Consider the following 19,987-nt stretch of genomic DNA (forward strand, 5'->3'; position numbering starts at 1 on the left):
TGGTTAGCTTTCTATACCTGTGATACATCCCAGCACCTCTCTCAGTATCCCACGATCCCTTTATCCCTCAGGAATCCGTCCAATCCCTGTTTGAATCCTTGTACCGTACCTGCCTGACAGGTATTGGTCACACCCCAAAGTGGGCAAGCTGCTCAAAGCAGTCACAAAGAATACCCCAGACCCTGTGCAAGAAGGTGCAGCCTTCTGAGAGTTCTATGACAAGCATGTAGAGCAACAATTTTAGTTAGCCTTCGCCTTTGAGGCGTCTGATAACCAAGCTGCTATCTGAGGGTTAGAATAGCTCAAGCTATTCTGAAGTGGGTGCAGCAGCAGCTCATGGACCCCACCCCCAGATAGCAGATATCATTAATAATTTGGTGTCTGTTTTCTTCCAGTCAGTGGCTGTCTTTATGGTTAGTCACTGATGGCAGTGGTTGCACTATTGACTGTGGTTGTGGCTTCTAAGAAGCTTTTTAGTCAGCTAGCCTTCAGATTGTTATTTGGAGAGGATTTGGGAAAGTTAGTGAATAACATGGTGGAGGGCTTGGTCTGTAGGTCTTTCTGAGCTGTGGCAGAAAGGCTCTTAGCAGTCCTCATTGGGGGAATTGGCAGGGCTCAAAAAAGAATTTCCCATTTCACAGGACTCTTAATCATATGATGTTAGCAAAGTGGGAGTCCTTGGATGGGAGCTTTCAGAAGGGCCAGGACTTTGTCCCTGCAGTGGTTATCTGGTCACTTTGGATACCTTTTGGCCACTTATACTTGGCTTTACATCGTCTAAGTTCTGTCTAGGCCAGGGATGTCAAACTGAAATCACATAAGGGGCTGAAATCTAAAACACAGGCTAAGTCATGGACCGTATTTTTTATTAAGATACGTGCCTCCTCCTTTGCTGATGCGCAGTTTGGGCCCAGCGCCTGTGGGGGCTCCAATGCTCTGTGAGTGTCGGATCAATTGCTGGCGCCGGCATCAAAACCCACACTGCGTGCCAGCAAAGGAGGGGGGTTAGTTTTAGTAGAAATATAGGGATGCAACCTCTCCAACCTCATGCCGGCTACAAAATAAATAAAGACTTTTCCTCTCTTTTAGGTCCTAGTTCACGCTTGCTGTCTTAACACCTGCTCTGGCAGGATACATATTTCAAATCTGACATTGTAATCACAAAACAGAAAATAAAATTATTTTTTCTACCTTTTGTTGTCTGGTCATTTTGCTTTTGGTCCCAGTTTCTCTTTCTGATTTTGTCTATCTTCTAATTCTCTTTCCAGTGTCTGCTGTCCATTTTATTTCTCCTCTTCTCTCTTGCTCCAGTCCCTGTCTCCAACATATTGATTTTTCCCTTTCAACTTTTCTCCTTTTTTCTTTTCTGCCTCTGTCCACTCAAATCTTGCCCTCTTTCTCATCCTTCTCCTTTTTAAATTTTCAGCACACTATCAAATTTCCATCTTCTCTTATTCTGTAGCTCTCCCATTTCCCATATCACTCCTTTCCCAGCCTCCTATTTCCTTCTGTCTCTCCTCTTGGTCCAACATTTTGCTCCATCTCTTTTCTGTTGCTCTCTTCCCTTCCCCCCTTGATGCTGAACAATGAGATGTAAGGAAGAAAAAAGAGATGCTGTATCTCTCTCTCCCTTCCACCCCCAGGCCTAACATTTCTCCATTCTCTTCCATCTCCAGATTCACTTTCTCTCCCTTTCTCTTCCCAACTGCCCCCATCCCATCTCTCCCCCTGTCTGCCTGCCTGCCTCACCCCAGGTCCACCATTTCTCCCTTTCTCTTCCCAATGGTTCTCCCTTCAAGTATCTTTTTCCCTCTTTCTCCACACTACCCCAAGTCCAACCTTTCTTCCTTCATCTCGCTCTCTTCACAGCCCATCGTGCCTTTCCCTGCGGCGCCGGTCCGATGTTGCTGCCAGGCCAGGGAATCTGCCAGCCTCAGCAATTCGGGAGTGCTGTGCGTGGCTGCTGCTCCTGCTTTTTGCTTGCCGTGTTCTGTCTCCAATGACGCACAACTTCCTGTTTCAGCCCAGGTGGACCGCAGCAGATGGAGGGCAGGAAGGGGAATCAAAAACAGCATTGCCAAGTTGCTGCTGAGGCTGGTGGACTTTCCAGCATGGTGGCGTCGGATTGGCGTGGAGGGGAGGACACGCTGGGCTCAGAAGGGGAAGATCAGAAACGTTGCCGCGGGCCACATAAAAAGGCCAGGCAGGCCAGATTCACCCCACAGGTCTTGTGTTTGACACATGGTCTAGGCAGTCTCATCAAACCTTTGATTATCCCTGCAGCATGACTAAGTCTAGGTCAGCCCACATCCCGCCTGCATCCTGCCCTAACCACTCCTCCAAAAACACCCCTTTCAGCTCTGGGTGCACAGCGGAATTCAGATGTCTAAAAAGTCCCTGGATACGTCTAAAAAGCCATTTCCATTACAGCACTTGGAAGTATTTCAGTTTCGATTATGTATCCAGTAAATATTAGTATCCAACAAATATTAAGTAACGTTTTCTAGCCACATTGCTATGACTAGCCAGCCATTATGAGGATATTGTAGAACTAGGAGCAACCATCATTGATCACCTCGAAGGACACAATCTGATGAGGACCAGTCAGCACAGCTTCAGCAAAGAACGATCTTGCTTGACGAACTTGCTGCACTTCTTCGAGGGAGTAAACAGACAGACAAGGGCGACCATTGGGATTTTCAGAAGGCGTTTGACAAGGTTCCACATGAACAACTACTTCGGAAGATTGCGAGCCATGGAATAGAGGGTGAAATACTCACGTGGATTAAAAACTGGCTGGCGGATAGCAAACAGAGGGTGGGGGTAAATGGACAGTACTCGGACTGGAAGAGCGTCACTAGTGGGGTGCCACAGGGCTAGGTGCTTGGACCCGTGCTCTTCAACATCTTTATAAACGATCTGGACATAGGTACAACGAGCGAGGTGATTAAATTTGCGGACGATACGAAGTTGTTCAGAGTAGTGAAGACGCAGGGGGACTGCGAAGATCTGCAACGTGACATAATCAGGCTCGAGGAATGGGCATTTTTCATGGCAGATGAGGTTCAGCGTGGATAAGTATAAAGTGATGCATGTCGGTAACAAAAATCTCAGGCATGAATACAGGATGTCCGGGGCAGTACTTGGAGAGACCTCCCAGGAAAGGGACCTTGGAGTTCTGATCGACAAGTCGATGAAGCCGTCTGCACAATGTGCGGCAGCAGCAAAAAGGGTAAACAGAATGCTAAGAATGATCATGAACAGATTGAAGAAGGTTATCATACAGCTGTACCGGGCCATGGTGCGCCCTCACCTGGAGTACTGCGTACAGCACTGGTTGCCGTACATGAAGAAGGACATGGTACTACTCGAGAGGGTCCAGAGAAGAGCAACCAAGATGGTTAAGGGTTGGAGGAGCTGCCATACAATGAAAAATTGGATTAACTGGGCCTCTTCTCCCTCGAACAGAGGAGATTGAGAGGGGACATGATCGAAACATTCAAGGTACTGAAGGGGATAGACTTAGTAGATAAGGACTGGTTTTTCACCCTCTCCAAGGTAGGGAGAACGAGAGGGCACTCTCTAAAGTTGAAAGGGGAAAGATTCTGGACGAACGTAAGGAAGTTCTTCACCCAGAGAGTGGTGGAAAACTGGAACGCTCTTCCGGAGTCTGTCATAGGGGAGAGCACCCTCCAGGGATTCAAGACAGGGTTGGACAGGTTCCTGCTGAACAAGAAGTGCACTGGTAGGGCTGGTCTCAATTAGGGAACTGGTCTTTGACCTGGGGGCTGCCGCGTAAGCGGGCTGCTGGGCATGATGGACCCCTGGTCTGACCCAGCAGCGGCAATTCTTATGTTCTTATGTCCCAAGCTACTTCAAATTTTAACCTTATCTACATGACTTATAACATTTTCAGACTTGTGGAGTCATGTTCTGATAAGGTTGAATTTTTACCATAGTTTTATGGACCACCCTTCTGTCAACTAAACTAGTAGTGTTATATTCACATCTTTCTTTTATATTTTACCAGTTTGAAATTATAGTGAAAAAGTTAATTACTTCAGTGTTGATGGGGCTCTGTTTTGTTTTAATAAAATATGTATTGGCTGTATTAGTTTTAATGGTTGAATAGACATGAATATGCATTCAGAACCTTTTGAGCAATTCTTTTATCTACAACAAAGAAATACCTGGAGATTAAAGCCAGTGGCGTACCAAGGTGTGGGGGGGTGCAGACCGCCCTGGGTGCCAGTCCTACGGGGGTGCACAGCTGGCCAGGTCCGGAATCTCCCGTGCTGCTCTAAACGGCACCTGCACCTCAGCGCAGCTGCTGTACTTATTCTGAAGCCGAGTCGGCAACCGTGCTGACGTCGGAGGGGATGGACTGGCCGCCACAGTCATCGCGGGACCTTGCCGCAACTCCCTGCATCTGCTGGCCTACCTCTTCCGGAGCAGATGTAGCAGAAGCAGTCATTGTGGGACCTTACTGATTTGTAGAGAGAGAGGAGCATAGAAGGGTAGTGGAGGGTGAGAAAGGGGGTCAGGGTTGTATGGAAGGGTGGTGGAAGCAGAGAAAGGTGGCAGATGCTGATGGAATTGGTGTGCGGGGAAAGAATACTGGATGGAATTGGGTTGGAGGGAAAGAAAGGGGGCAGATGCTGATGGAAGTGGGGAGACAGGAGAGGAGAGAGTGAAATGCTAGACCATTGGAGGAGGGAAGGAAAGAAGATGGATGCCAGACCAATGGAGGTGAAGGGAGAGATGGAAGGGGGAGACATAAAGTTTCTGGAAGGGGAATAGAATGAGGGAAGATGCCATATAGAAGGGGCAGAGAGGGTAAACAGTGGATGAAAGGAAGAGAGTGATAAGAAGATGAAGAAAGCAGAAACCAGAGAAGACAAGGTAGAGAAAAATTCTATTTTTTATTTTTTTTTTCTTTAGGGGAGATTGATCGCTGTTTCTGTGGTGGTATATTGTATGCAATTTAACCTTTGTCTATGCATTTCTATTTTATCTTCCATTTTTAAAAATGTAGAGTATTTTTAGCACCGGCCGTGGTAACTGCTATGATGCTCAGAATTCTATGAGAGTCTGAGCTGTTACCACCATGGCTAAAAAACACACTACAGTTTTGTAAAAGGGGGAGGGGTTAGTTTGTGATTACATATTCATACTAGGCGAAGGTGTTTTCTATGTGTTCGAAAGACACAATTTTTATTAGGATTGATCTGTACTATTTTGGCTTGTTTAGTTTTACAATGGGTGTATTGATGTTGTACTGCTCACTGCAATATGTAAGATGCTGCCTTTTCCTAGGTACTCATGTGTGACGTGTGGATTGTTACTAAAAATCATGTTTTCATACAGTTGGGGGGGTGTCAAAAAATGATGGGCTCCGGGTGTCACATAGGCTAGGTACGCCACTGATTAAAGCAGTAAATATTTGATTCTTTTGCTATATTGTATCCTATTGCTATATTGTATCATGGAGCTTTTTAGTTTCACTGTGCAGCTCAGTTCAAAAAGTTATAGTATACAGTCAAACGTCGGTTTGCGAGTAACCCGGTTTACGAGTGTTTTACAAGACGAGCAAAACACTCAGCAAATTTTTGACTCGCAAACCGAGTGTTGACTCGATTTGCGAGCACACCCCCCCCCCCCCCCGCGTTAACCAGCTCCCCCGCCCGAACAACTTAAACTTACCCCCCCCCCCTGGCTGGCACCGACACGCAGGCACAGATCGTGCCGGTGCCTAGAAGATTCTCGGCAAGAGGGAGAATTAGGGGTCCTTGAGCATGCTCAAGGCAGGCAGAAGCCGGAAGATCTTCTAGTCACCAGCACGATCTGTGCCTGCGTGCCGATGCCGGACGGGAGGTGGGGGGTAAGTTTAAGTTGTTCGGGCGGGGGGGGGGGGGGGTGGCGGTTGGAGCGGGGGGCCTTTGCGAACGGGGGGAGCGATGCCGATTATCGGGGGGGGAACGCATTAAAGCGAGTATCCATTATTTTCTATGGGGAAACTCGCTTTGATAAATGAGCATTTTGGATTATGAGCATGCTCCTGGAACGGATTATGCTCGTAATCCAAGGTACCACTGCATTTTGTTTGTATGTCTAGTTTTACATTCCATGTTTACCTTTAACAGTTCTAGGATGGATTCCACAAACAAAACTTGATCAAACATCCTGGAATTACAACAGTATTATAAAGTTCTTCTTGTCCAGTTTGTATGTCTTGCCTAGATTGTAAGCTCTTTTGAGCAGGGACTGTTTCTTCTATGTTTTGATGTACAGCACTGCATATGTCTAGTAACACTATAGAAATGAGTAGTAGTAGTAAAGTACAAAACTAAATTAGTTAACCTAGACGTTAAATTTGCATATAGGTTTTCAACATTTGTTTAAATCTAAAGTAGTAATCACAAGATCTTATAATAAATGGGAGTTAATTCCATAACTCAGCCATTTGATATTGAATAGAGGAAGAGAGTTGCTTAATCAATTTTAAATTCCTGAACATAAGAAATTTTAATAAAAATAATCTTCTATGTCTAGTTTCAGATCCTTGTAATAAGGTAATATCTAACAAATATGGGGCTGTACTAGTTAAAAATTTTTTTTATCCCAGGACAGGCAGGCAGCATATTCTCTACATGTGGGTGACGTCACCGACAGAGCCCCCTAGCGGATGTTTTCGCAAGCAGACTTGCTTGAAGACCTTCAAGCTTGCGATTGGCCCGCGCATGCACGCGAGCCCCTCCCGCCCAATCTGGGGCATGCGTCTCCTCAGCGTGTCCTCAGTTCTCTGTTTTCCGCAGAGCCAGAAGCACTGCTCCCTTGCTTCGCGCGATATCGTTGTCTCTCTTGCACTGCGGCTTGTTTAGTTAGTATATTTTGAGTTGCTGTGCTCGCGTCTGTTTTTCTTTCTTTTTGTTTGTTTTTCAGTTCATATCTTTTTGACTAGGTTCCCGGTCTTACTCTGGCCGCCTGGCCTCGCAGGGCTGCGGCTGTCTTTTTTCTTATGTCCCGGCCTCGTTCCGGGTTTAAAAAATTGTACTAAGTGCAACTGGGTTATCTCCATCACTGACCCTCATCATTGGTGTGTGGAGTGCTTGGGTGCAGAGCACCGCGCTGAGTCGTGTCCCCGTTGTGCGACTTTGCAACCTCGGGCTCTTCGTAGGAGGGTGGCCAAGATTCTCCAACTCTTTGGCCCCATGGATCCTGCGGGACAGGCCTTGATCTCGGCCTCTGCGCCCTTGTTGGGTGCTTCGGCCTCGAAGTCCCCGTCTGCTTTGAAGGCTCCAGCCTCGGCCCCTCCTGTTACTCCGGCCTTGGGTAAGTGTCCTCTTTCCTCCTCAGGTGTGCCGGCAAAGAAGCCTACCTCCAAGTCTCATGTCAGTGCCGCCTCGTCGGCATCTTCGAGACATCACTCTAAGCGTGCCTCCTCACTTAGGGAATACTCTTCCTCGAGGTCGCCTCCCGAAGACTCAACCATCCTTGGTCTCGGTGCCTATGTTCGAGGACATGCTTAAGGGTATTCTTACCATGCAGCTTTCCTCGATGGTGAGCCATCTGGTCCCGACTTCAACGCCTCTGACCTCTGTCTCGACTCAGTCTTGGTCTGACCAGCCTGAGCGTCCCCTTGTTTCTCGAGGCCCTGCCCGTAAGTCTCACTGGGTTCCTTCGAGCAATTTTTCATCCCCCGAGTCACCTGTAATTTTTCGGGAATCCAGGCCACAGGGCCGTTTTTCTCCCGCTACTTTGTCGAGCTTTGCCCCTCCTAAAAAGCCCCGGTCTTCTCCGCCCCTTCAGGGCAGGTCTCTGACCGCGAATCCTTCTAGATACACGCTTGTCCTCGAGTTGGACTCTGGGTTGTGTTCTCCATCGAGGCAGCTACCAGCCTGTAAGGGGTCTTCTTCGAAACCGGTGGAGGAATTTTCCTGTACCCAGTCTTCTCCGAGGCATCGCCAGCTAATTCCTCGGACCCCGGAGTCTTCTCCAGCCCACCTAGAACAGGGTCATTCATCGACGCCCCCCAGACACTTTAGTAGAGCCTCTTCAGTCTCCCATTCGCGAGACTCCGAGGCCCCAGCAATTTCTCCCTTTCTCGGCTGCCCCCCAGATCTCGCTCGGGGTCTCCTCAGGAGGATGAGTCTTCTTCTCGAAACTCCTCCTTTACTCGTTTCATCTCTGACATGGATAGGGCCTTGCAACTGGACCTCCAGTTTGAGTCCCGCTATACCCGGGAATATCTGGAGGAGAAGGGTGTTGATCATCCGCCCCGCGAGGCGTTGCACTTGCCATTGCACCAGGTTCTCTGGCAAACCTTTCTCCAGAACCTGGAGACCCCCTATGCGGTCACGGCCATTCCCTCCAAGTTGGAGTCCCGTTACTGGACGATTCTGGTTAAGGGGTTTGAAAGTTCTCAGCTTTCTCATCAGTCCTTGGTGGTTGAGTCTTCCTTGAAGAAGTCCAACCCCTCTAAGGTTTACGCTGCTGTCCCTCCATCCCAATCTGGTTAGCTTGGAGGTCTCCCACATGTAGAGAATATGCTGCCTGCTTGTCCTGGGATAAAGCACAGTTACTTACCGTAACAGGTGTTATCCAGGGACAGCAGGCAGATATTCTCGCAACCCACCCACCTCCCCGTGGTTGGCTTCTTTGCTAGCTATCTGAACTGAGGACACGCTGAGGAGACGCATGCCCTAGACCGGGTGGGAGGGGCACATGCGCATGCGTGGTCCAATCGCAAGCTTGAAGGTCTTCAAGCAAGTCTGCTTGCGAAAACGTCCACTAGGGGGCTCCGTCGGTGACGTCACCCACATGTAGAGAATATCTGCCTTCTGTCCTTGGATAACACCTGTTCGGTAAGTAACTGTGCTTTTTAAGTACATAAGGCCAGAGCAACAAAAATACAGTGGAACCTTGGTTTACGAGCATAGTTCGTTCCAGAAGTATGCTCGTAAACCAAATTGCTCGTATATCAAAGCAAGTTTCCCCATAGGAAGTAAGGGAAACTCGCATTGATTCGTTCCACCTCCTCCCCCCCCCCCCCCCCCCCCCCGTGGATACCGGCGCTGCTCCATTCCCCCCCCTTGAGGCCACCGACGCTGCTCCATACCCCCCCCCTCGTGATCAGGCATCCCCCCCTGCGAACCGGTATCCTCCCCCCGCTTGCATCACCCCCCTCCCCCGCGATCCTCCATCACCCCCCTCCCTCGAGCACCAAAACGACATCCCTTACCCCGATTGGGCACCAGCACCAATGCAAAGGACATGCCGATGCCCGAAGATCTTCCCTCTTCTGGGCTTGTCTGGGTGGTGCGTCGGAGAAAATTCCCTCTTGCCTGTGTTGGGCTGGACTGGGCCTTGAGCATTTGCGCATGCTCAAGGCCTTCTGGTCTTGCTCTCTCCGAGATTCTGAATCTGAGAATCTCGGAGAGAGCGAGACCAGAAGGCTGTGAGCATGAGCAAATGCTCAAAGCCCAGCGCAGGCAAGAGGGAGGATCTCTGATGCGACGCCCAGCCCAGAAGAGGGAGGATCTTCGGGCACCGGCATGTCCTGTGCATTGGTGCTGGTGCCGGTGCCCAATCGGGGTAAGGGATGTCGTTTCGGTGCTTGGGGGACAACAACGACGCGAGCGGGGAGTAATGCCGGATCGCTGGGGGGGGGATGCCAGATCGCAGGGGGTGGCGCTCGTAAATCGAGTCAAACTCGGTTTCCGAGGTGCCGATTTTGCGAATGTTTTGCTCGTTTTGCAAAACACTCGCAAACCAGTGCACTCGTAAAACGAGGTTTGACTGTAATCAGTTTGTTTGACATATAAAAGTAGGCAAGAATGTGGCAGTCCTGCTGAAAATCACTTAGTAAAATTTCAGCAAGGCAAGTTTTTATTTATTGGAATTTTTTTTTTTTTTTTTTTAATCTTTATTCATTTTATAACTTACATCAAGTGCATCAACATTGGAATTAACATTTTAACATATCAAATTTATTGGAATTTATAAGAGGGTCAATTCATAAGTCATGGCAACTATTTTTTTTCTCTAAAAGACACCAAACTAGGTTTCAAAACACAACTTACATTGTCATGTCAAAAATGAGACAGGAAAGATCCGAGTGCTTGCACTGATTAAGGTTAGTGACGATAGTCAGTTTTTCAGCAGGTCAAGCTTTCTTTCATAGATCAAAATCTTTCATTTATAGAATTAATACTGAAATTATTATGCTAATTTATAAATTCATGTGGAACTGAATTATATTGGTGCAGTAGCAAAAGCTGCTCGCACATTTAAAGACCCCTGAAGAAGCCTAGAAATACTGGAAAAACTGGTCCCGTTGGGCTACTGGCTACTTAATGTAAAGATAAGTGTAGGTGTTTAACAGCACTCTTAATCCATTATTATTTTTGAATATCACATGAATTTATAAATTGGCATAATAATTTGAACAATAATTCTATAAATGAGAGATTTTGGTCTATGAAAGAAAGTTTGACCTGCTGAGAAACTGACTGTCGTCATTGACATTAATCAGTGCAGGCATTCTGAGATCTTTTCTCTCTCATTCTTGACATGACATTGTAAGTTGTGTTTTGAAACCTAGTTTGGTGTCTCTTCAGTGGAATCTTTGAGGTTTCTTTCCATTTTTGGGTTATTTAACTATTTTTTTTTCTCTCAAAAATGAGCCAACCCTGGAAGTCTAATATATACATTTGAAAGTGTGTGATATGTACTGCTTAATATTGCCATCAGATGAGAGATGAGTGCAGCAGTCTCTGGTAGGGATGAAACAAAAGACATAACGTCATTGTTTTGGCATACAGTATATAACATGAACAACAAAATGCAAGTACAAACTATTTAACTGTTAACATTCTTCAAAGTAGTTTCCCAGGTTGTCTTGTGTGTCATCCAGTTTGTGAGTGACACACTGTGAATGCACAGTATTACAAGTCATTTCTGCAGTATGGGAGAAACATCCAGAAATATTGCATGATGTCATAATCCTACATGGTAATGCTACAGCTCTCAACATAGTGTTGTGGATGTAGACTACTTTGAAGGATGTTAACAGTTAAACATGTGCACTCTTAAGCTGATTGTATGCTTGCTTTAGTGAAACCGGGACAGAGGGAAAAATGCTTGAGTACCCAAATGTAAACCACTTAGGCAATAAGTGGTATATAAATACTTAAATAAAATGTATTACTTGTTTGTTAATAAAACAATGATTTCAAATGTCATGTTTTTTGCTTCTCCCCTACCAGGGTGGCAACATTAAGAAGTACATGTCGCATACTTTCAAATGTATATACAGTATTAGATTTCCAGTGCTGGTGAATTTTCGAGAGAAAAAATATAGTTGCCATGACTTGTGAATCAACCCTCGTAAGTTTTGTCAGTGATTTCAGTATTCTGATCTTGAATCAAAGATTCATGGTAAACGTGAAGTATAGTAGATAAAGGCAAATAGACTTGCATGGTCCACTCAGCCTGCCCAATAAGATACTCATAGCAAATAGTATGAAGCAATATAACGCATACATGCTTGATCTGTCTTTGCTATTTTTGGGGCACAGACCATAGAAAGAAGTCTGCCTGACACTGGTCTTATTCCCATACTACTGGGGTTGCCATCTGTAAAGGGTGCCTTTCCTGCTGTGCCAGAAGCAAGAGAGATCATGTAACTTGCCATACTCCCAGGATAGCGCACACAAAGTAGACAAGACACTCATTCAGCAAGAAATTCCAATCAAAAATTTAAATCCTTTTTCTTTCTTTTATTCTGTATACCAGCAAGAAAACATATCATTTTTTCACGTACTGGCCCTAGTACCCACAAACCTTCATCTATCATAGCACATAAGTCGTCATAGACACACGGACAAGGGGGCACATTCCAAAGACAGATGCCTCCGCCAGATGAGGTGTAAATTCCTACCTATCCAGGGTCCTGTTACAGGTTTTATACTTTCCAGCAGCAAACCAATATTAATATTCATACATATTCATAAGTTACAGTAAGCCTTTCTTTTCTGCCAGTTCAAACTGGTTTGGGCTTGGTTTTCTTTCTCTTAGAAGCTAGTTTTCTCTCTTTCCCATCTGTTATACCTTGATAAGTGATAATATACCTCAAATGGAAAAGAGTAGGGGGTTCAGTTCTCTGCTTCACTTTAAAATAGTAGATGTTTCTAGAATATTGGCTCTGACATCAGAGGGAAGTCTTTCGGGTCGGCTTCGGTGGAGGGGAGAAGGAAGGAAGGGGGGCATGGGATCCCTGGTGGTGGCTTCGGCGGAAAGGGGGCGACAGGAAGAAGGACATGGGATCTGTGGCAGTGGCGATTAAGGAGGAAGGGGAGGGCGGGAGACCACCGCAGTTCCGTGTACCCCCAACAAGCGGCTCGCATACACATCTTGAGAAACTCTGTAGCATGAAATTTGATTCAGTATTTCTGATTTAATAACCCCCAGAAATCCTCATTACAGATTTGATAGTTGTAAAAAAATTATCAGTTTTCATTTTTATCTTAATCTAAGGAAATACTTTTTTACAGAAAAGGTGGTAGATACATGGGCAGTCTCCCAGAAGAGGTGATGGAGACAGAAACTGTGTCTGTATTCAAGAGGGCCTGAGATAGGCACATGGGATCTCTTGGCGAGAGAAAGATAATGGTTACTGCAGATGGGCAAACTAGATGGGCCATTTGGCCTTTATCTGCCATCATGTTTCTATGAGTGACATCAGAAGGAAAACTGAGGCCGGCACATGCAGCAGGTAGAAGATGCTGCTCGCCGACAGTGAAGATTTGAAGAGATGAGCAATGGAGAAGAGGAGATGTGCCGGCGTCCCCACCAAGATGGTGCCCAAGGTGATCCCTTCTCCCCCTCGCTACGCCACTGTCTGCACTGCGCTGTTGTGCAGGATTTTCCTAGGAGTAAATAGTGCAGTGGCTTTTGGCTATGCTGGAGAAAAGCAGACTTAATGTATGTGTCTTTTCAGTTATTTGAAATAGTGAGGCGATGACTGATGTAGTTGTGTAACTTCTACTGACACTTCTTTTTTTTTCTCTAACATTTCATATATTTTACCTCTGTTTCTTTCCACCTTCTGTTTTCAAGAGGTTTCTCTCTAACCCAAAATATGAGCACTAAAACTTCAGATTTATGTACTGAGGGTACCAAAAGTTGTTTTAGTTTATGGGCAAAAGGACTTTACAAGGGTTGATTAGGAGCCTGAAAAACAGCATTCAGAATATTTTAAGCCCTCAGGATATTTAGCATTTCGTGACAAAGTTACTTGAAAAGATTTCATGGACGCTGTTGCACAAATTCAGGTTTTCTGATGTGACTGTGTGCTCTGTTTTCGACACTAAAATCTGTATTTAAATTCTTATTTATTTTAAAAAAAGTGCAATTCTGTATTAGGACCGCACTTATCTCCCTTCTCCCACTTTTTTTTATATCTTTATCCCTTGTCATTTACTTTGTGTATCCACCAAAATTATTTTGCTTTGACCTGATGAATGGATTTTTTTTCCCTCTATTTCAAAGGTTTTGCAGAGTCTCATCAACCGTGTATTTCAGGGAAATGGGGACAGCTGGGATTTTCCCAGCTATATGGAAGGAGTGGCAGTGTGGATTCAGATTTACAGTTTTTAGGAACAAATCATCGACAAGATAAAGGTAAAGAAATCAACAGCTTTCGTGTGTAAACAGCAGTCTGGGATTCATGGTGAGAAAATCCCTTTCCTTAAGATCTTACGTTCTGTATAAAGCCGTGGTCTCTGACAGGTGTTGCTTGCATTTGTGAGAAACAAACAGAGATGACTGTCCATTGATGTTAGAAAGGATATTCCAGTACAATAGGTGAGACATTCTAGACAGCTGGTTATTTCCCCATATCCACATGCTGCAGAAGGAATCCACTGGATTTTTCACTCTGCCTCTGGTGTACTTCATTGTGCTGTTTAGCTCCCTCTAGATTTTTTTCCTTCTGCACGCATCACTTTCCCCAATTTATTGTTTTAAATTCAATGTAATTTCATCCCCTTTCTGGGCAATTTCATTCTTAATGCAAATTTAAAGCTCTCCCTGCTTGAGAATTCAGACTTTGGTCTGTAGCTGATGGGCGGATCCCTCTTTGGGTATCTGTTGGCTAGTCTGTATAGTTTTATCAGGAACTGCGCGCAGGCACCCTTAGGATGCTCGGCAGTGTCTCGCAGGGTGCCGGTTGCATTTTCATGCCTCATCCTGTCCCAGTGCGCATTTGTTGGTCTGCAGCGGTGGAGGTATAGTCAGACAGAGGCGTCTGACTGGTAGCTTGAAGATCAACTTTGAAGAACCTTTCCCAGCATTGTGACAGTGAAATTCTCATACAGCTACTGTGAGAGAGCTGAAAGGTTTGCAGCATGGATCCTGTCTGGTCACAGTGAGTACACAGGCTTTCAGCCTGTGAGAGACATTGGGGAGGTTGGAAAAGTGAATGTTTCTGGATGTTCCCCCCTCCTGAAGAATCCTAAAATCGCTGTTTTTAAAGTTCAGGAAATGTGAAAAAAAAAAAAAAATCATGATTTTAGTGTGAAATTTGTGCCTGTGGCCATCTTGGATTTTTATCAATCTTTTTTTTCTTTTTCTTCAGCTCCCTGCTTTTTCAAGACTTGGAATTTTGCCTAGAAAACTGCTGGGATGGAGTCCTTGGGCTCTCCTCATATGAATTTTTGCCAATATTGCATAAATTTAGCACTTTTAGACTTTGTGCTGCGTGGCACAGATGGGAGGGAGGCTGTAGCATCCAGCTTAGCTTCTCCCCTGCTGAAGCAGGTGACCAGAGCAGCCAACGTTGCTTTTGGGGCTTAGCATGGCTTGTTCGTTCATCAGCCTGGTTGCAGACTACCTCCCCTTCCCCCCGGCCAGTCTAAGAAATACATCTTTAAGTCATCTAAGGGTGACGTTATGCCAGGAGCTGTACACCTTTTCTAAATTTAAGAGAAAAAAATCAAGTGTTCTTCCCTGAGCAGTTTCCATCTGCCTCCGTGGTGTCTCTTAGTGGTGTGTTGTGCCTTTGGGCATGTCCTCACCTCAGCTTGCTGCAGCTGGTGCGCTGCCTCATCATAATCTGAGGGACTCAGAGGCTGATATGTCTCTTACTGATCCCTTGTTTGCTGGTACAGTGCTCCCTGGGACAGGAGATCAGGGATTGTGTGCTGAATCTGCGGATCCTTTCGGGATCTTGAATCCTGGTGTAAATACTACGGTCCTGAGCTTATTTCAGTTTTTATCTCTGCCAGATCTTGCTGCTGAGTTATTGCAGGAATTGAACTTTGTCCCTCAGCCATCTCCGTCCATTTCTACCTCCTGGTTTTGTGGTATGCACTGACATCTGGCTATGAGTATTCTTGTCTTGGAGTAGTTTTGACTCTCTGGAGGATGCTCTGCAAATTTCTAGAGCTTTGTCACGCTTGTTTCCTCTGGCACAGTAGTGTTGGCAGCTTTTGGGAAGCTCAAGTGGTTTCTTTGGTGGCACACTCCTCTCCCCAGTGGGAGTGGTGTGGTGTTGAAAGATATGCAAGACTGCAGTGTGCCTCTGATCCTCAGGAAACGTTGTGATGCAGCTACTTTATGTATCAAAGCTGCTTCAGCGACATCTTTATGGCATGCACCTGTCCCTCTTGGCTGTGCACACTGAAGAGTGAAGCAGGAGATTCCCCTCCTCAACTTCTGTGGCCGATACCTTCTATAAATTCTTGAGAGCTTTGGCAAAAGTGTCGGCATACTCGCTCTCAGCCCACCAATTGCTCTGGGTCAGATAGTGGACTGGTGTTTGCACTTTAAAGGTTTTATTAGCTCAGCTGCCTTTTAAGGGACACTTGTTGCTTGGCAAAGGCCTGAATGATCTCATGGATTTTGTGATGGACTGTTGCCCCAAACCCCTGCCTGATAGTGGACCCAAACCCTCCAGGAGTTCTGGTTGTTCTACTTTTTGTGGCTCATGGCGTTCCAGACCGTATGCATCTGCCATGTCACAGATTTTCACAGAGCTCCCGACAATGATATGAAGGCTTCAGGCGTTCCCAGCCTTCCACCTCTTATTCTGCACCCCCAGCCAGAATGCCATGATGCCTACAAGCTGAGGGATGCCTCTCTGTGGATGGGAGATAGCTCTCTGGCATTTTGTCCTGCCTGGATGCGCCTCAAGTCAGACCAGTGGGTCTTGGACAGTTTTTGTTTAGGCTACATGCTGGATTTTGCCAGACCTGTCAGATTCGTGGATTCTCCTTTAGGGTGCCCAGAGTTTATACGACTGTTCAGCACTGACTAGCTACTCAGCCTCTAGAGCCAGTGCTGCCCATCCTTTTGGACTCGGGCAGATATTCTGTATGCTTTCTCATGTCAAAGAAAGACTCAGAAGATTGGAAACTTATTCTAGATCTTCAGCAAGTGCATATGGCTCTCAAGATTCCCTACTTTCAAATGGAGACCGTGCATTTGGTCATTGCAGAAGTGACTCCAGGGGAGTTTTTTGCCTTGCTGGATATTAGAGGCATAATTGTGCATTCCTTTTTTTCCAGCCCACCACAAATTTTTGCGGTTTCATGTTCTGGAACAGCATTACCAGTTCTCAGCCCTTCCCTTTCAGCTGCCAACAGCACCTCGGATCTTCACCAAGGTGATGGTGATAATGGCAGCTTACCTGCGAAAGATCAAAAGATGGGTCTACAGGTTCATCCTTACTTGGTGGACTGGATAATTAGAGCTCCCTCATTGGCCAATGGATGACACACGGTAGAGCAGGTACTACAGGACCTAGGCTGGATTGTCGGCTTCAGGAAGAGCCATCTGACACCCATACAGTCACTGGAATGACTGGGAGTCCTCTTCGATATGGCTGAGTGCTATGTCTATTTGTCAGCAGCTCGCAGACAGAAGCAGTGTGCCCAGATTTCTTCTCTTCTGGAGTGGTCAGCTCTTTCGATGTGGGATTGTCCATAGTTGTCTCGCTGGATGTAGTTAGATACTCTCTTGCTGGGCGCCACACCGAAATGCCTTGCAGGCTTGTCTGCCGTGGACTCTGGAAGCCCAATCCAGCATGGCCCGCAATCACTCTGTAGAGGTGTCCTGCTCCACATTGCCTCCTGGATCGTGGTGATGATGGATGCCCATTGTAATCGTCATCCTATTCAGGGGTGTTGGACACCCCCGCAGAGAAAGTGGTCCATCACCCAGTTGGAGCTCAGGGCCATTTCTCTAACTCTGATATGATTGCAGAAGACTCTGGAGGGCCAAGCAATCAGGGTCTTCTCCGACAATGCGACAGCAGTAGCCTATGTCAATCGGCAGGGAGGGACCAAGAGCACTCATCAGGCTCAAGAAGCCTGCCTTCTTTTTGTTTGGACTGCATGTCATTGCCTGATGCTGTCAGCAGTACATGTGTCTGGTGTGGTCAACGTTCAAGCCCTTGTTGTTAATGTCTTCTCAAGTCCTGCCCTGGTTGTTGATACTCTTCTCAAGTCTATGAAGTCATCCTCTGTGTTGGCTTATGCTAAGGTATGAAGCCTTTGCGCCTAAAACCAGGTTGATCCGTATTCAGCTCCGATCTCACTGATTCTCGTCTGCCTTCAGGCTGGTTTGGATAAAGGCCTCACTGGCTTCTTTTTGGGTCCCTGTGACTAGGCTCTCCTGTTTTAGATCCTGGGAGCGTCGGTCTTCCTTGGCATCTCATCCTGATGTTGCTAGATTCTTGAAGAGGGCTTTTCGTGTCTGACCGGTTGAGCACCCTTTCCTTTTTAACTTAGTATTGTCTAGTTTTTCCAAGACTCCGTTGGAGCCCCTTCGCGATGCTCTCCTCTTAGTCTTGATGCTCAAGACCATTTTTCTGGTTGCTTCGTGCATCGTGTGTCAGAATTGCAGGCTTTATCTGGCAGGGACCCTTTCCTCCATATTTCAGAAATGGGGGTTTCCCTTCAGACGGTTCCTTCCTTCTTGCCTAAGGTAGTTTTGGCTTTCCATGTCAATCAAGACGTGTGTTTGCCTGCCTTTCAACAGACAGATTCCAAGTCACAGGACCGCCTGTTGAAGAAACTGGATGTGTGTAGAGTTCTTTTGCATTATTTGGAGGTCACCAACGAGTTTCATCTTTCTGACCTTTTTGTTTGTGCTGACTCGTTCAGTTAAGCAGGATGCTCCGGTTTCCAAGGCCACGATTTCCAGATCGATCTGTAGGGCCATTTTGTCAGTTTACATTCTTGCTCGGAAACGGTCTCCTGTTGCCATCAAGGCACATTCTACCAGAAGTGTGGCCGCTTCATGGGCCAAAGCTGGGTCTCTCCTGAGAAAATTTACAGGGTGGCAATGTGGTCTTCTCATCATACATTTGCCAAGTTCTACAGAGTGGATATCAAACTCAGGGGCGGGAAATTTCATGGCGACACCAGGAAATATTTCTTCACCGAGAGAGTGGTTGATCCTTGGAGCAAGCTCCCAGTGCAGGTGATCGAGGCAAACAGCGTGCAAGAATTTAAGAGCAAATGGGATGCCCATGTGGGATCCCTTAGAGGGTTAAGCCAAGGGAATCTGTCACACCAGGAGTGGGATCCCTAGGATAGTAGACTTGGGGGTGGGTCAGTAGAGTGGGCAGACCTGATGGGCTATGGCCCTTATCTGCCGTCATCTTCTATGTTTCTAAACTGTAGCTGTATGCTGTTTTTGGGTCCTAAGGACTGGCGCCACAAGCTCACCCTAGCTATTTGGGGGACTGCTTTTGTACATGTCAGTTGTCTAGAATGTCTCATCTATTGCACTGAAAAAAAAGATTATGTACTTACCCTGGTAAGCTCTTTTCCAGTAGATAGGTGAGACATTCTAGACCCCTTACCCTGTCTTTCCTATGCCGCCTTACTTTTCAGTCTGTTTATACTTCTCCAAGCCAATTCTTGGATGTCTGTCAGCCCTTGAGGGCTGGGAAGAATTTGTATTGGGAGAATTTGTATTGGGAATTTGTTGGGGAGTAGTTTGAGCTCCTTTGAAGCCTGTGTTGGCGGTTAATGGCACTATTTAATTACTTTTGAGCAGAACATTTTGTTTCACCTGTTGCTACAGGTGCCTCTACTTCACATATATTAGGTGCTTGTCGTTGCTTGGGTACTAACTCTAGAGCAGCCTGTCCCCTGCCAGCCAGCTGAGGGTGACACTTCCAGTGAGGGAGGGCGGCTGCATTAAAAATAGATAACCGGGGGTGGGGGCACTTTGGTTATTCGCTCCATAAGATGCTCCCTAATTTCCCCCCACTTTTGGGGGGAAAAAAGTGCGTCTAATGGAGCGAAAAATACGGTAATTTTGTGCCTGAGGCAATGAAGGGTTAAGTGAGTATCACAAGGAGCAAACAGTGGGCTTTAAACTCTTCCTTCCCTTATTGCCAGCCCACTGCTCTTAATTTTTAGGTTACTCCACTTTGTTATTGAGAGGGCACAAAACATGCTACTAGCATTTTCTTAGAGCCTAATTTATTGCCTGAGTCTTTGATTTTCCCTTGACTGCCCTTTATTGACCCAGCAGGGGTTTTTCTATTTCTTTGGCTTCCAGTTAACAGAACCAAAGCTGGGAGCTGGCCTTCATTTGCTATGTTCCATGGATTAGATATCTCTTCCCAACTTACTTTTGTTCAGTTATCGTCTTGGCAGTCTTCAGCAAGTGTTCCTTGAGCCCTAATTCTGATCCTTAGGTATCACAATTGAGCAATGATCGATTACTTCTCCTACAGGAGCTATGTATGGACACTACATTCACAGCATCCTATAACCTATTCAACTAAGCACTGCCACCAAACAATGCTGCTCTATTCAGACAAATAAGTCTGGGCAACTTTTCAATACTTCTCCTTTTCAGTTTCCTACTTATTGTAGAATTCATTATTCTTGCTAATAGACTGCACTGTCTCTTTAAAAATAGAATGCTTATTTGTAGATTTTAAGAGAATGCAAAATGAATCTTT

At 46.1% G+C, this 19,987-nt stretch overlaps 1 protein-coding gene across 6 annotated transcripts in view; it reads left to right on the forward strand.

Moving 5' to 3' along the window:
• Positions 1 to 19,987, forward strand: part of TOGARAM1 (TOG array regulator of axonemal microtubules 1) — a 182,843-nt gene that overhangs the window by 32,712 nt on the left and 130,144 nt on the right. For 4 of the 6 annotated variants that reach the window (XM_033953373.1, XM_033953372.1, XM_033953366.1 and 1 more), the window contains exon 3: positions 13,552 to 13,683. The exons of the other annotated variants lie outside the window; for them this stretch is intronic. In XM_033953373.1, the coding sequence (XP_033809264.1) occupies positions 13,552 to 13,683 (132 nt within the window). The remainder of the gene's footprint in view (positions 1 to 13,551; positions 13,684 to 19,987) is intronic. 6 annotated transcript variants of the gene reach the window in all.

This window comes from Geotrypetes seraphini, chromosome 7 (assembly GCF_902459505.1).
Source record: "Geotrypetes seraphini chromosome 7, aGeoSer1.1, whole genome shotgun sequence".
Lineage (NCBI taxonomy): Eukaryota > Metazoa > Chordata > Amphibia > Gymnophiona > Dermophiidae > Geotrypetes > Geotrypetes seraphini.